This window comes from Myotis nattereri, assembly GCF_964212035.1.
Source record: "Myotis nattereri genome assembly, chromosome: 13".
Classification (NCBI taxonomy): Eukaryota; Metazoa; Chordata; class Mammalia; order Chiroptera; family Vespertilionidae; genus Myotis; species Myotis nattereri.
Window position 1 is genome coordinate 47,579,078 of NC_138088.1, and position 12,764 is coordinate 47,591,841.

The following is a 12,764-nucleotide window of genomic DNA, read 5'->3' on the forward strand; positions in this document are numbered from 1 at the left end:
CAAGCGATCAGAGCCTTACAGAATCTCTCTTACATCGTTATAAATCCTGGTTGACTCACTGAGTGAATGAATGGGTGCAGAAGGACAGACTCTTGATAGCAAGAGGAGAGAAGTCTGCAACTCTGAGCGTCACGCGGGATGTTTCTTTTGCTCTGCCCTTCCCTATGGATGCCTTCCACCAGGCCAAGCCTCTGTTTCTCTTATTTCTGCAGCTTTCCCTTCGGTCGCCAGAGTAGCTACCAGAGGAGGGAAAATCAGGCTTTTGACTTGGAACAAGCTCGCATGTGGAGAGAGTCACTTTCAAAAACACACATGAAGGAGTCTGTGGGAAACCCCTCTGGAAGGTAGGACTTGCACATCCATCTGCAGAAGACCTACAGCTAGAGTTGCAGAATGTCACCCCCAAACGGGAAACTAAGGAAGTACAATCAGCAACAGTATCCTGATCTCTGTGCAGAACACACATACTGGTAATGAGGAGGCATTATTTGGGAAAGGAGTTATGCTACCCAGAGATTATACCTGGCGCAGCATTCTACCCACAATTGTGCTAAAAGGATAAGGTACTGGAGAGGGTATTGTCACATTTAAAAACTACAATGTAATTCCTCTCTCAGGGGCAGAGCTCATCCTCCTTTCTTCCCTCCCTCCCATCCCATCCCTCCCTCCCATCCCATCCATCCCTCCCTCCCTCCCTCCCTCCCTCCCTTCCTCCCTCCTTCCCTCCCTATGTCCTTTCCTTCTCCAATAGGCCACAATCTTATTTTAAAAGAGGAAAGGTGTAAATTATGTTCTAGTAGACCTTGACATTTTACAACAAACATGATCACAGTCTGATAGCGCTACTCCTAGCCTTCACAGTGAGGAACTGCAAGGATTATGACTCATGGGCAACAGGTGCCTTTACCAGAGATGTCGAATTGGAAGAGACGTGTGCTTCATAGCAACTAAGACTCCACCTTGATCCAGATACAGGACACTGTGCTCGTCTTCAAAGATCTGGAAGAGGAAACCACATCCACATGGACACACATCCATGTCCACACACATCCAGAGTTCAGATAATTCGTCTTCACATGAGGAGAAAAAATAATCCCTCTCCTGATTGAACAAGGTTTCCCCAAATCTTTGGGAAGACACAATAATGAACAATGCTTCAAAAGATGGGCTACATGTACCCCTGGAGTTACACAGAATTGTTTTAGGTGCACCACAAAACAAATGTAAAGAATAGTTATGTATTGATGTTTATATTCTGATCTTATTTTGTGGCATGTTCTATTGATTCCCATTGATAATCACGTCAGAATATTGGATAACTCACATTGGGTAACATTCTAAGGTAGAAGAAACCTTAGAGATACTTTAATCTCACATTCTCATGCTTATATAGGAGGCCACTAAGGTTGAGAGAGATGTCGAAACTTGCCTACGAGCATGTATGTAGTGATTGATGGAGCTGGAGCTTGCAGCATTACAATGACCCTCCAGATACAGTTCTTTCAAACTTGCCAAGTATTCTAGAAAAAAGGTGTTCTTGTTCAATTAATAGGTCTCTACCAAGTTATAAAGTAGCTCTGATGAAAATGGAATCATCATATTTGGGTACATGTGCCATTGGATCTTTTTCTAAACGTGGAGAAACCAATGTGAAGTCAAATGGAAATAGAGTGAAAGCAATTTCTAAGTCCTCTCTATGTAAGATGCATGCTGGCTTCTCACAGTCACACTGTTAGTATAGCTCTGTCTGTGGTTACACTATAGACATAATATTCTTCCCCTTTACTTCTTTTTTGAAATTTTTAAAATGTTTATCAAATTCATTGGGGTGACACTAGTTAATAAAATTATTTAGGTTTCAAGTGTACAATTCCATAATGGATCATTTGTATTGTATTGTGTGATCACTACCCCAAGTCAAGTCTCCTTTATTTACTTCTTATGCCCATATGAAGGTATATCCTATCCAAGGACCATAGGAATAGAGACTTATTTTGCTTTGTTTGGGGTTTTGGAAGGAAAAAAAAAGGATCTTGGCTCTCTAACTATTCTCTAGAGGAAAATTAACAGTGCTCATCGCCTCTAAGATCAAGAGCCCTGAGGTTTTTAGGCAAATTTTTTTCTTGCCCTGCTCTTCTCACAATACGTGAATCCCACTGAGGACTTATTAGGGGCCTGGAATTAGGAAATAGCAATTGGACCATAGCATGGAGATCTCTGACTAAAATATAAAGCAGAGTTGTTCTCATTGCTCTGTGATTACCTGTGCATTAAATTTCAATTTACGGTGCTAGTTATTGTATGATAATTAAATGTCAGTGGGTTATTAAAACATATTTATTGAAGGGTAACAACCATGCATTAGGCACATATCTTGTTATGATTGCAAAAGCTCATTAAATGCGTGTTTTATATGCTATGGGTATCTAATTTTCATTCAGAAGAAAGAGAGAAAGCATTTAAGCTAAACACATTGGTTTAAAGTGATTCCATTTCTACTTTCCCTAGCATATGCACGGTGATGGTTATTACTCTGTCTTTTGCTCATGAGATTTAAACATCTCAGAAAACCACCTGGGTAATTGCTATTTCTATATCACTGCATTGCTCTCTGTTCTGACTTCAAGGCATGGGGAATTTATGGAGATAACCTAGCATTAGGTATATAATCTACCTTCTAGGCGCCATGTTCCCTATATGATAAACTTTAGGGTTCTGGTTTTCTTTTATGGGAAAAATTCAATCAGATCTAATTTGGTTTCACTGTCCCTTATAAACTTTCTTCTATAAAGGCTCTGCAAATGGGTCATTTTTATTGAATGGGAAGAAAAAAATCAAATTGTAAAAAGATTCACTAACCTCAAAGACTTAAGACTAAATAAATGCATTGGAAAGCTTTAGGATTTATATGTAGTTGAATAAGTTATTATGTGTAGGAGAATAAGTTCCCAGAATGGAATCGAGTTGAGCAAATTTAATGTCAGTTAGACTTCAGCAACTTGACCCAGCACGCTTTCTTACCTGCCTCCACGTGTTCCCTGCATCTGAAGAGACAAACATGCTGATGTCGCTGTCTGACAATTCAGAACCTATGTTACCTAGAAAGAGCACAGAGCCATGAGTGGACGGAACTTTCTGTACAAGCTAACAATGAGCCACATGGGCAGTCTGCATCGCCTGAGATGGACTGAGATTGCAAACATATCTGAGCAGCGTTTTTCAGCATACTTGATTCAGGGTCAATAGTTTAGGTGCAATTCGAAAAATATCTTTAGCTTGCTCATGAAGTTCCTAGCAGAGATATCTAGCTTCTTAAAATAAACACAATTTACAGCAGCAAGCAAACCAGGTGAGCTTCTTACCTGAAGCCACTATGATGCTGGGAGCTGTCTCTCGGCTGGCAATGATCCCTGATGTGTAGGGATTCTCAGAGACCTTAAGGTGAAGGTGTAGTGAGCAGTAAGGCTGAGAAGAGGAAAAATGAGTGTCAGGAAAGCACACAATCTAAATAGTCATTTCAATCTCATGTTCAGGACATCTATCCAATCATCCAACCACCCCATCTATGCATCCATTCATGTACCCTTTCATTCACCTGTTTTCATTCCACAAATACCTAGTGTCCACTAAGCATAAGATAGCTGCCAAGCTGGTGAGGGAAGGCCTCTTCATTTTAAATTGAACTGACTGCCTTCATTGCCATTTGAGCATTTACCAAAACATTTGAGCATTTTATCTGTAAAAGGCTAGGTGTAGCATATGAAAGAGTTACATTGACTCAAATTTGGTCTTGACTATCATGGAGTGTAGATTTTAAGATCTTTTGATTGATTAACATAAATAGAAAATATTTTAATACCATAAGATCAGTACAGATAGAATATGAGATTCTACAGGGTGACAAAATGATGTCCAATTTTTGATCAGGAAGGCTCCAAGGAGAAAGTGGTGCCTTGGGCAAAGATGGGCAGGTTAGGAATGGGTAGGTAGGTAAGATGTTCAGAATAAAGGGCATTTCAGTCACAAAGAAAAACCACAAAGAAAAACACGCAGAAGATTTGAGTTACAATTCAGTATATAGTCATACGAAAGAGGAGAAATAGGACATGACATCAGGAAAAAAGGTTTGGTGAGGCTGGGAGAGCTGTTAAGAAGTCAGCTGGCATCTCTTAGCCACTCTCCATGTGAGAACTTGGTTTCAGTTGTACAAAAGAAACTGTATGATGTGTGAGACTATCCTAAACGTCCAACAGACAATCAGCAGGGTATTATCAGAATCAGTATTATTCAATAGAAAAGTCACCCTTGTAGGCAAGATGTACCAATAACAGCAATTTCAATGAAAATTTAAGAGACTTGTTTATTTGTGTGTGAAAATCTTGATCAAATTTTCTGATTAATATATTACCAGTTTTATAATAAATCTTATACAAGCTTCATTTGGAATAGTTCTTATACTGAGTTGTCAAAAACTAAGAATTTGTGTCTGAATCCACTCTTCTTTTCATCGCTGAGGAAGATTACTTTTTAATCTTATCCACTCGAGTTTTTGGAATCACCAATGTATCTCTGTTATTACTTTGATTCTGCTCTCTAAGTCGCAACCAGCAGATACTCAGAGATCTAGAGAGGCAGTGATTAAATTTATATCAGATAGGGTAAAATGACAAACTAAAAATGAAACTCAGGAAGAAAAGCAACCAAAATACTGGTGAACTAAAACAGTGGACCACAATAGGGTCGTTTTCTTCCACCGACAGAGAGAGTAAACTCTCAAGGAATGACAATAGTAATATATTATCAGTTTTACATGAAAATTTCATGTAAAGCTTTCAAAAAAAGGGAATTTTTACTTTATAATGTTCCAAAAGAGTAAAGAAGATTCCCCTCTATAGGAAGAAATAATCAGACCCAAACACTTGGCTCCCTTTCATCCAAGAGAAAGACCAGAATGGGTATCGTTAAATTGCCAAGGTCCCAGGAACACACGGCACAGCTCTCAGGTGCTAAAACAGGATAAAGCAGAGGTGTCAGACTCTTTTTCCATGGAAGTTTTGCTGACAGCGGCAGCTTATCAGGATCCCCCTTCTCTGGTCTACAACGCTTTATTTTACTAGGCACCATCCTGTACCTCGCATACCTCACATATGGTTCTATGCCCCCAAGAGATACACTCTGCAAATAAAGAGAAAATGTCAAGTACTCCATTGCATCGTCTGTGAAACCCAGCCTAGAATCAAAAATGAAAGTTTGAAGTAACAAGCGATGCTTTTATGTTAGGAAGTGAACGATACCACTCTTTTACTCAGAACAATGCCAGAAGTACCCAGGCTTATCTGTAAACCACATCATCAGAGTAATATGAGCACTTCCATGGCATTAGAACCGCATCACTCCTTGGGAAATGCGTAGGTAAATAGGTTGAATGGAGCACCTCTGAACCACCCAACAAGGCGGAACATCCCTGGACAAGGGAGCATCCAGCTTGCAATCTTGAGTGGCCACTTGCCACAAACTTCATCACTCAACGGTTTGGAAGATTGTGAAGCTCAGTTGCTATGGGACCCATGGTTTCTTTGCTATGGGGACTTGCCATTGCAAAGGAAAGAGTGCATTTCCAAATGACCATATCAGCACAGCCCGTGGCTATGGCTTTCAGAGCCCAAGAGAAGTTATTTTGAGAAGAAAAGACAGCAGTTCATGCAGTAGCGGCAACATTAGAAATGATCTCCCTCGTGCACTTTTTCTCCGTGTTCACATTTGTAGTACTGGATTGCCCCCAGCTGGTATGAGGAGAATATTCCGTGGCTTTATTTTATTTCTCCCATTTTTTTTCAAGGAAGTTAGATAATCTACATCAATGTTGGATGAAAAACAATGGTAAGTGATTCATCTTCACATGTTTAAACTTAAACGTTTATACCTGGCCGGTTTTGGACATTTGTCAAAGTTAAGTCACTAAAGCTTAATAGAGAGGTTTATTATAATGGCTATCGAGCCACTACAGACTCCTGAAGGACAGAACACAGTTCTCTGATTCTTCTGTACTTTTTGCCCAGATAGGGGACACTCTGTCCACATCTCTCTTCTTTCCTTTCTGCCTTCCTGCCTTCTTTTCCCCCATTAGCACTCAAGTACCACATACGTGAGTATCTCTCCAGAGTTATCTCCAATTCAGTGGCGTCAAAAAACACAGCTTGTCCCAAAGGCACTTCTCTCTTTTTCTTATTCTTCCACATTAGGACAATATAGAACTGTGCACTAAAAATACCATGACCTAGCACCTGACTTACAGGGAATGGAGGGACCAGCATACATGTGTGGATGCTGCCCTTTGATATGTCTCTGCATAGTCACAGGGCATGAAATATCATCAACCAATTCTAGGAGCAGCTGGATCCTTAATCTGTAATCTTTGCAGGGTCAGATACAGACTTTGAGAGCCTGATGCTAATGAAGGACTCTTTCCCAAGAAAAAGGGCACACAGAATTTTATATCTGATTTCAAAGAGTGCACAAACTCCTGAAGTCCATGGTGGACTTCTAGGTCCCAATTACCTTTCTTTCATCTTATCCTTTTATGTCTTATTTTAGCAAATAAAATTCCTTTGGCCATTGCAAGCATTCAATAAATATCTGTTGCATTTAACTGATCTGTCTTCCTAGCACTGTGAATGGCCAATGCAGAATTACTAAATGATAGAAGATATTTCCCCACCATGCAATAGATCAACTAAAAAAATGGTTAGATTACTTGAGGGTCAACCAACTTCTCATTCCACTTCCTCTTTCTCCTGAAACCTCTGTATCAATAACCTTTAGGTCTCATCTTCATGGTACCATTATCCCTGGGGATCCTAATCCGAGGATTGTCCTGAAAACCCAGATCCGAGCTTTCATAAATAATAAATTCCCAAATAATAGCCTCCAAATCCACCCCCCCCCCCCACACACACACACTTGTTTCTGACTTTGAGCTGGAGCTGGGAATCCATTAGATCTTCAGTAAAGAAGAGGGTCAATGGCAAAGAAGAGCGAGGCCCTGGACCAGCTGGCTGGGTATGGGGCATTCGGCCCCACTCCAACCCACACAACACACACAGTCAAGTGTGAAAAGGAGTGGAAGGCAGAGGCGAGAATCTCTAGGGTAGCTGGCTCCTTAGCTGCAACCGAAAGCGGCCAATGAATCCATAGAGAAATCATAGTCTTTCTCCATGAAACACTAGGCTTCCCCTGGGGGCTCAAGGATTTGTCACAGGCTCAACTCACATCTTGCCTCCCAGGGGCCAAATCTTGAGGCTTTGGAGGCAGGTAGACCGTGACCTGTAATACCCCATCTAATTGTGCTACCCAGTCTTCAGAGGAAAGAAATCCCAGCTGAGCCCTCCAGGCAATCAGTCTGAAAGTCCTAAAAATACAGCCATAAATTACCCTGGATGTCTTATTTCTAAAGAGTACATTTTAGCAGGAACATTCCTTTTGGGGCTGTAATTCTGAACTTGCTCCACATTTCTAACAGCCCTGGAAAATCTCTCTTCTAATCACTAGGCTGTGCTTTTGGTGACACTGTCACTTTCCAAGTACTCACAATTCAAAATCACTTCTTATCTCCAGCAGCTCCCAAGCCGAAAGATTTCTAACCGTCCGGGTCTCCCGGAGCTCAAAGATTTTCTTTCCAATTTCGTGCCTTTGCCGGGTTTTATAAAATGATTTTGGTCTGTCCTCCCCTCCCCCTTTGTTATGTCCCCTCCTCACCCTGCTGCCTGTTTTCTAAAACTCAGGTTAAAAAGACATTAAACAACAAGGTTAATGAGGGAGGGAGGCCAAAAGACTCCTGGGCACTGCCCATCCCCATCCTACTAGCGCATCTTTACTCTGTCTTAATGAGCCTGCTGATTTTGTCACCTCTGGGGTCAAGGTGAGCCCAGGAGCTTCAGAAGGTGGCATTATAAGTCCTTTCCTGTGACTCTCAGTGGAAGGGAGGGCATCCACTAAAGTTCAATCGTAAACCTCAACAACACAGTCAAGTCTCTGCTTCAAACAAACACAACGCCTGCCACAACACCTGCATTGAGCACCTGCATTACGGCAGGTCTGGTTCTTGAGCTGATTCTTGGCCAAAAAGAGAGCAACAGTTCCTCGGCTTGGGTAGCTCACATGTTAGCAGGGGAACACGGGCAATTACACGTGCTGATTTCAAAGAGTGAGAAGGCTCACGCATGAAAAGGAGCTGGGACAAATACAACTTGAGAAAAAGTTTAAGTGTACTCTCTGAACAAAGGTAGTCAATCAAGGATCTGAATTTTAAGAAAAAGCCAGGCCCTAGCCGGTTTGGCTCAGTGGATAGAGCGTCAGCCTGTGAACTGAAGGGTCCCGGGTTCTAGTCTTTTCAAGGGCACATGCCGGGGTTGCGGGCTTGATCCCCAGTGGGGGACATGCAGAAGGCAGTCGATCGATGATTCTCTCTCAACATTGATGTTTCTGTTTCTCTTTCTACCTTCCTCTCTGAAATCAATCAATAAATATATACATACATATATATATATTATATATATATATATATTTTTTAAAATATATTTTATTGATTTTTTACAGAGAGGAGGGGAGAGGGACAGAGAGCCAGAAACATCGATGAGAGAGAAACATCGATCAGCTGCCTCCTGCACACCCCCCACTGGGGATGTGCCTGCAACCAAGGTACATGCCCTTGACCGGAATCGTACCCGGGACCCCTGAGTCCGCAGGCTAACGCTCTATCCACTGAGCCAAACCGGGGGGCAATAAAAATATATTTTAAAAAATAAGGAAAAAAGAGGAAGGCCAGACAAGGAAAAAGGCATTTTGAGAAAAATAATGATAAATTAACAGTCTGAGACATGAATGAGCACGGTAGGTTAATGGTAGGGGAACAGGTAAGTTCCTCCCCACCATGTTTTCTGTGTAAGGAAGGAAGGGGAGAGAGGCCTAGGACCAGGCAGAAGTAGCCAGAGGCCTGACCATATGGGACCTTGGAGGGAATACTTGCTAAGGGAAAGTATTTGCATTTCATTTGACCTAACTTAGTCATAGAAGGTTTAAGTAAAAGAGAGACATGACCTGAATGTTTCAAGCTCAAGTTGATCCCACTTACATAAAAATGTAGGAAAGAAAACCCTACCATAAAAGAAAGAGGTTAGTGGCTGTCTAGGGCCAGAGGTGTGGATAGTGATTGCAAAGTGGAACAAATGAATTTGAGGAGGTTATTAAAATGTTCTATCTTGATGTGGTAATGGTTACATGGGTATATAATTAGTCAAGATTCATCAAAGTACTCTCTTAGAAAGGTACTTTTTATGTATGTATGTATGTATGTTTTAACGCAATAAAGTTGGATTAAACATACACACACACACACACACACACACACACACACACACACTCACACAGGAGACTTCCAAGTAGAGACAGGAGGAGCAGACAGGAGCCTGTCACTGTAGGGGGAGTAGAAATCATGATGGATTCTCTGAGGATGGTCTCAGCATTTATATTTTGGGGGCAGAGCAAAAGGACTTTCTAACACTGGGATGGGGTGGAGCAGGGAACACCTTGCCAAGTGCATTGTGGAAGAGGCATTTCTAATGGTTCATTTATGACACCAGAGGACCCAGGGAAGTCTCTTCATATGACATGGCTAATTCTCTCATGGACATTTCATCTCCAACATGCATAAAAGGAGAGAGGACCACATTAAGGCAATGGTGCAGGCCATGCGCCTTGGGCAAAATATCAGGGTGCTCCAACTTGCCATAGTTAAACTAGGAAGGTGGCCCTGGTTTTCAAAATGCTGCTGAATTATGCCTCGCATAGAGAAGGTATGCAGTAATAACTGCCCCGTTTATTTACTCTGTCACTGGCTTTGTGCACTCTCTGTAACAAGTGGCTCCCCACTCCCTCCGTAAGTTGCCAGTTATAAGGATAGAAGCTGAGTGGGAGGCTGAATTGCAGCCCGCTTTCCTGATGCACAGTGACAACCGTGATATCCTCTGCAACTAACAAGGTCACCCTATAGCTGCTGGCATGTTCTCGAGCAGGAGGCGACCTGCCTACAGCCACAGGAGATGAACCTGCAAAGTGACTGTTCCGACTTCATGGGACACAAAAAGCAAGCTGAGTGTGGATATCGCTAAAGTCAGAATTGTATGATGACTGTGAATACTGATTCATAATTTCTTTCTCTCTCTCTCTCCCTCTCCCTCTCTCTCTCTCCAAGCTCTTACTAAAACTAAGAGGTCTTTCCTCCAGCTTAACATACTAGCCTTTTTTTTGTGAATATAAATACAACTTCTAGATTGTTTTAAAGACGTTAGCATTTGATTATACTTTGTTTTGAAAATAATCTCTTCTTCCCCTCCTTCTTCATTCACTCAGTATCCATTCCTGGGTGAAGTATGGGGCAGGCACCAGCATCACTGAGGGGAGTGAAATGTAACCCTATAATCTTTCATTTATTAGTCTAGTCCCTTTCAAGCAGACCTCACACTCTGTGGAGGCAACACCCATTTTTGATCCCTCTCTCAGACCCCAACATATAATCAAATTATAAATAAGTTCATGCTGATCTATTTATTCCCCAAATGTTAGATAATTAAGAGAGAGCCATACTTCAAAATAGGGGTCAGCAAATTTTTTTTTTTTTTGCACTCCAGCACTTTCCCCATGTGATTGAATATTTTATTGACTTTTGCTTTGTGTTTATCACCTATTGTTATTAATTGCATATACTTGACTCAGGGAATATAAATATTTGTTCAATCAGCAATATTCTGTCCTGAAACAACTGAGACAATGAGTAGTATACTTCTTTAATAGATGGTCAGATGAAACTGGAGAGAAATTTTTAGATTAGAGATGCAGAGGTTCATAATGTATTACGGAAACTATTGCAAATGACTTGAAATCTGGAGATACGCTACTCTGAAAATAGCTGTCAGTGATTTCTCTGTGGAGAAAATGAGGTCAGAGTTTCTTGCTTAATCAAACATTGTGATTTTTGTTTTGTTTTTTGTTTTTATTGCTTAAAGTATTACAAAGGGTATCACATATTCTTTAAGTATTTTTAAAATAATAACTATATTAGGCTTGGTGGACCATAAAGTCCTGCTATGACTACTCAACTCAGCCACTGTAGCACACAGGCAATATATACATGAATAAGAATAAAAATTTATTTTAAAATACAAGTGGTGGGCCATATTTGCCTCACAGACCATTGTTTGCCACTACCAACTTTATATAATGCAGCATAAATGAATGGAACATATCATAAAGAGTTCCAATTAAAATTCACATCAGTAGTTCTTACCCTTATTTGAGGCATAAACTCCTCTGAAAATATGAATAAGCATCTCCTCTAGAAAATACGACTACAAAATTTTGCATTCAGTTCATCTATTCTACAGCGGAATGTATGTGTCATTTGATCTGTAACAAGTTATTTGTCGGGAATTAAAGGTGTATCTCCCCACCACAGTGGAAGCTATCAGATTCTCCCTTAAACGACAATGTGAGCTGCCCATCAGAATCCGGGGCACAACTGAACATCCTTGGAAGTGAGTAAGAAACTTTCTGCTTTTCTCTGATCTCTTTGTTCCATCTCAAAAGGCAGTCCAGTGACTCTTCTACATGCTGCCTTCATGCCTGTCCCTGTCCCCTTTGGTTCTGCAACTAAGCAAGGAACCCTGGAATCACCTCCCTCTGTTTGTTAACACCTATGTCCAGCCCCCACTGACTGGGACATTCTGCCCCAATATGAAGACTCACCAGTAAGCAGTGCACAGGGTCCCCCCTTAAATCCGTGTCCGGCGCCTGCAGCAAATGCCAGTCTCTGCCTTTGTTATAGGTGATGAACGTCTTCACTTGGTTGTCAATCTTCTTGTTAGCCAAGAACATCCCCTTTATCCCTGCTACCTGGGAAAAATGGACATGGCTGAAAAATACATCGATTTGAGAAGGGATGTCTTTGTTTACTTAAAAGAACAGAGGCAGACTGTTTAATTCAGCAGTGAGCACTTGTCTTGGAGGGAAGAGGGGGTGAGGATGGTAGAAGGAGGGGGTGATGATTAAGTATAATGACTCCCTGGACAGTGAGGCAGAAAGCAACAGACCTGAGCCCCTATGGCAGTGATGGCGAACCTATGACACGCATGTCAGATGTGACACACGAACTCATTTTTTGGTTGATTTTTCTTTGTTAAATGACATTTAAATATATAAAATAAATATCAAAAATATACGTCTTTGTTTTACTATGGTTGCAAATATCAAAAAATTTCTATATGTGACACGGCACCGGAGTTAAGTTAGGGTTTTTCAAAATGCTGACACGCCGAGCTCAAAAGGTTCGCCATCACTTCCCTATGGTATGGGGGGCCTAATGCAACTGTGATAGAGAATTTTTATGGCCCCTAAGGTAGGTTGGTAGTAGCTTGCTGTTGCCTAGAGATAAACTCTGGTGCTTTCAGTTTTGCTATTCAATAAATGATAAATAAATAGACACTATTTTATTTTATGTTACCCTCAGCACCCACAGTCTTAAATATGTTATTTCATTTAAATCTTGTAACAGTTCTTTTGGGTAATTATCACCTATTCTATGTTACACATGGGGAAACTGAGGCTTATCCAGGTTAAGTGACTTGCCCAAGGTCACACAGCCACAGAAAGACTGGGTACACAGGCTAGTAAGTGGCTGGGATTTCAACCCACAACTCAATGTCTTCACAGCC

General features: G+C 41.2%; 1 protein-coding gene across 1 annotated transcript in view; it reads right to left on the bottom strand.

Annotated features, from left to right (window-relative positions):
* The window catches only part of SORCS1 (sortilin related VPS10 domain containing receptor 1), a 217,884-nt gene that overhangs the window by 84,745 nt on the left and 120,375 nt on the right, over positions 1-12,764 (bottom strand). The window contains exons 8-11 of the mRNA XM_081104694.1: positions 11,800-11,946; positions 3,363-3,465; positions 3,022-3,098; positions 908-999 (exon numbers count right to left, since the gene is read on the bottom strand). Of these exons, the coding sequence (XP_080960820.1) occupies positions 908-999; positions 3,022-3,098; positions 3,363-3,465; positions 11,800-11,946 (419 nt within the window). The remainder of the gene's footprint in view (positions 1-907; positions 1,000-3,021; positions 3,099-3,362; positions 3,466-11,799; positions 11,947-12,764) is intronic.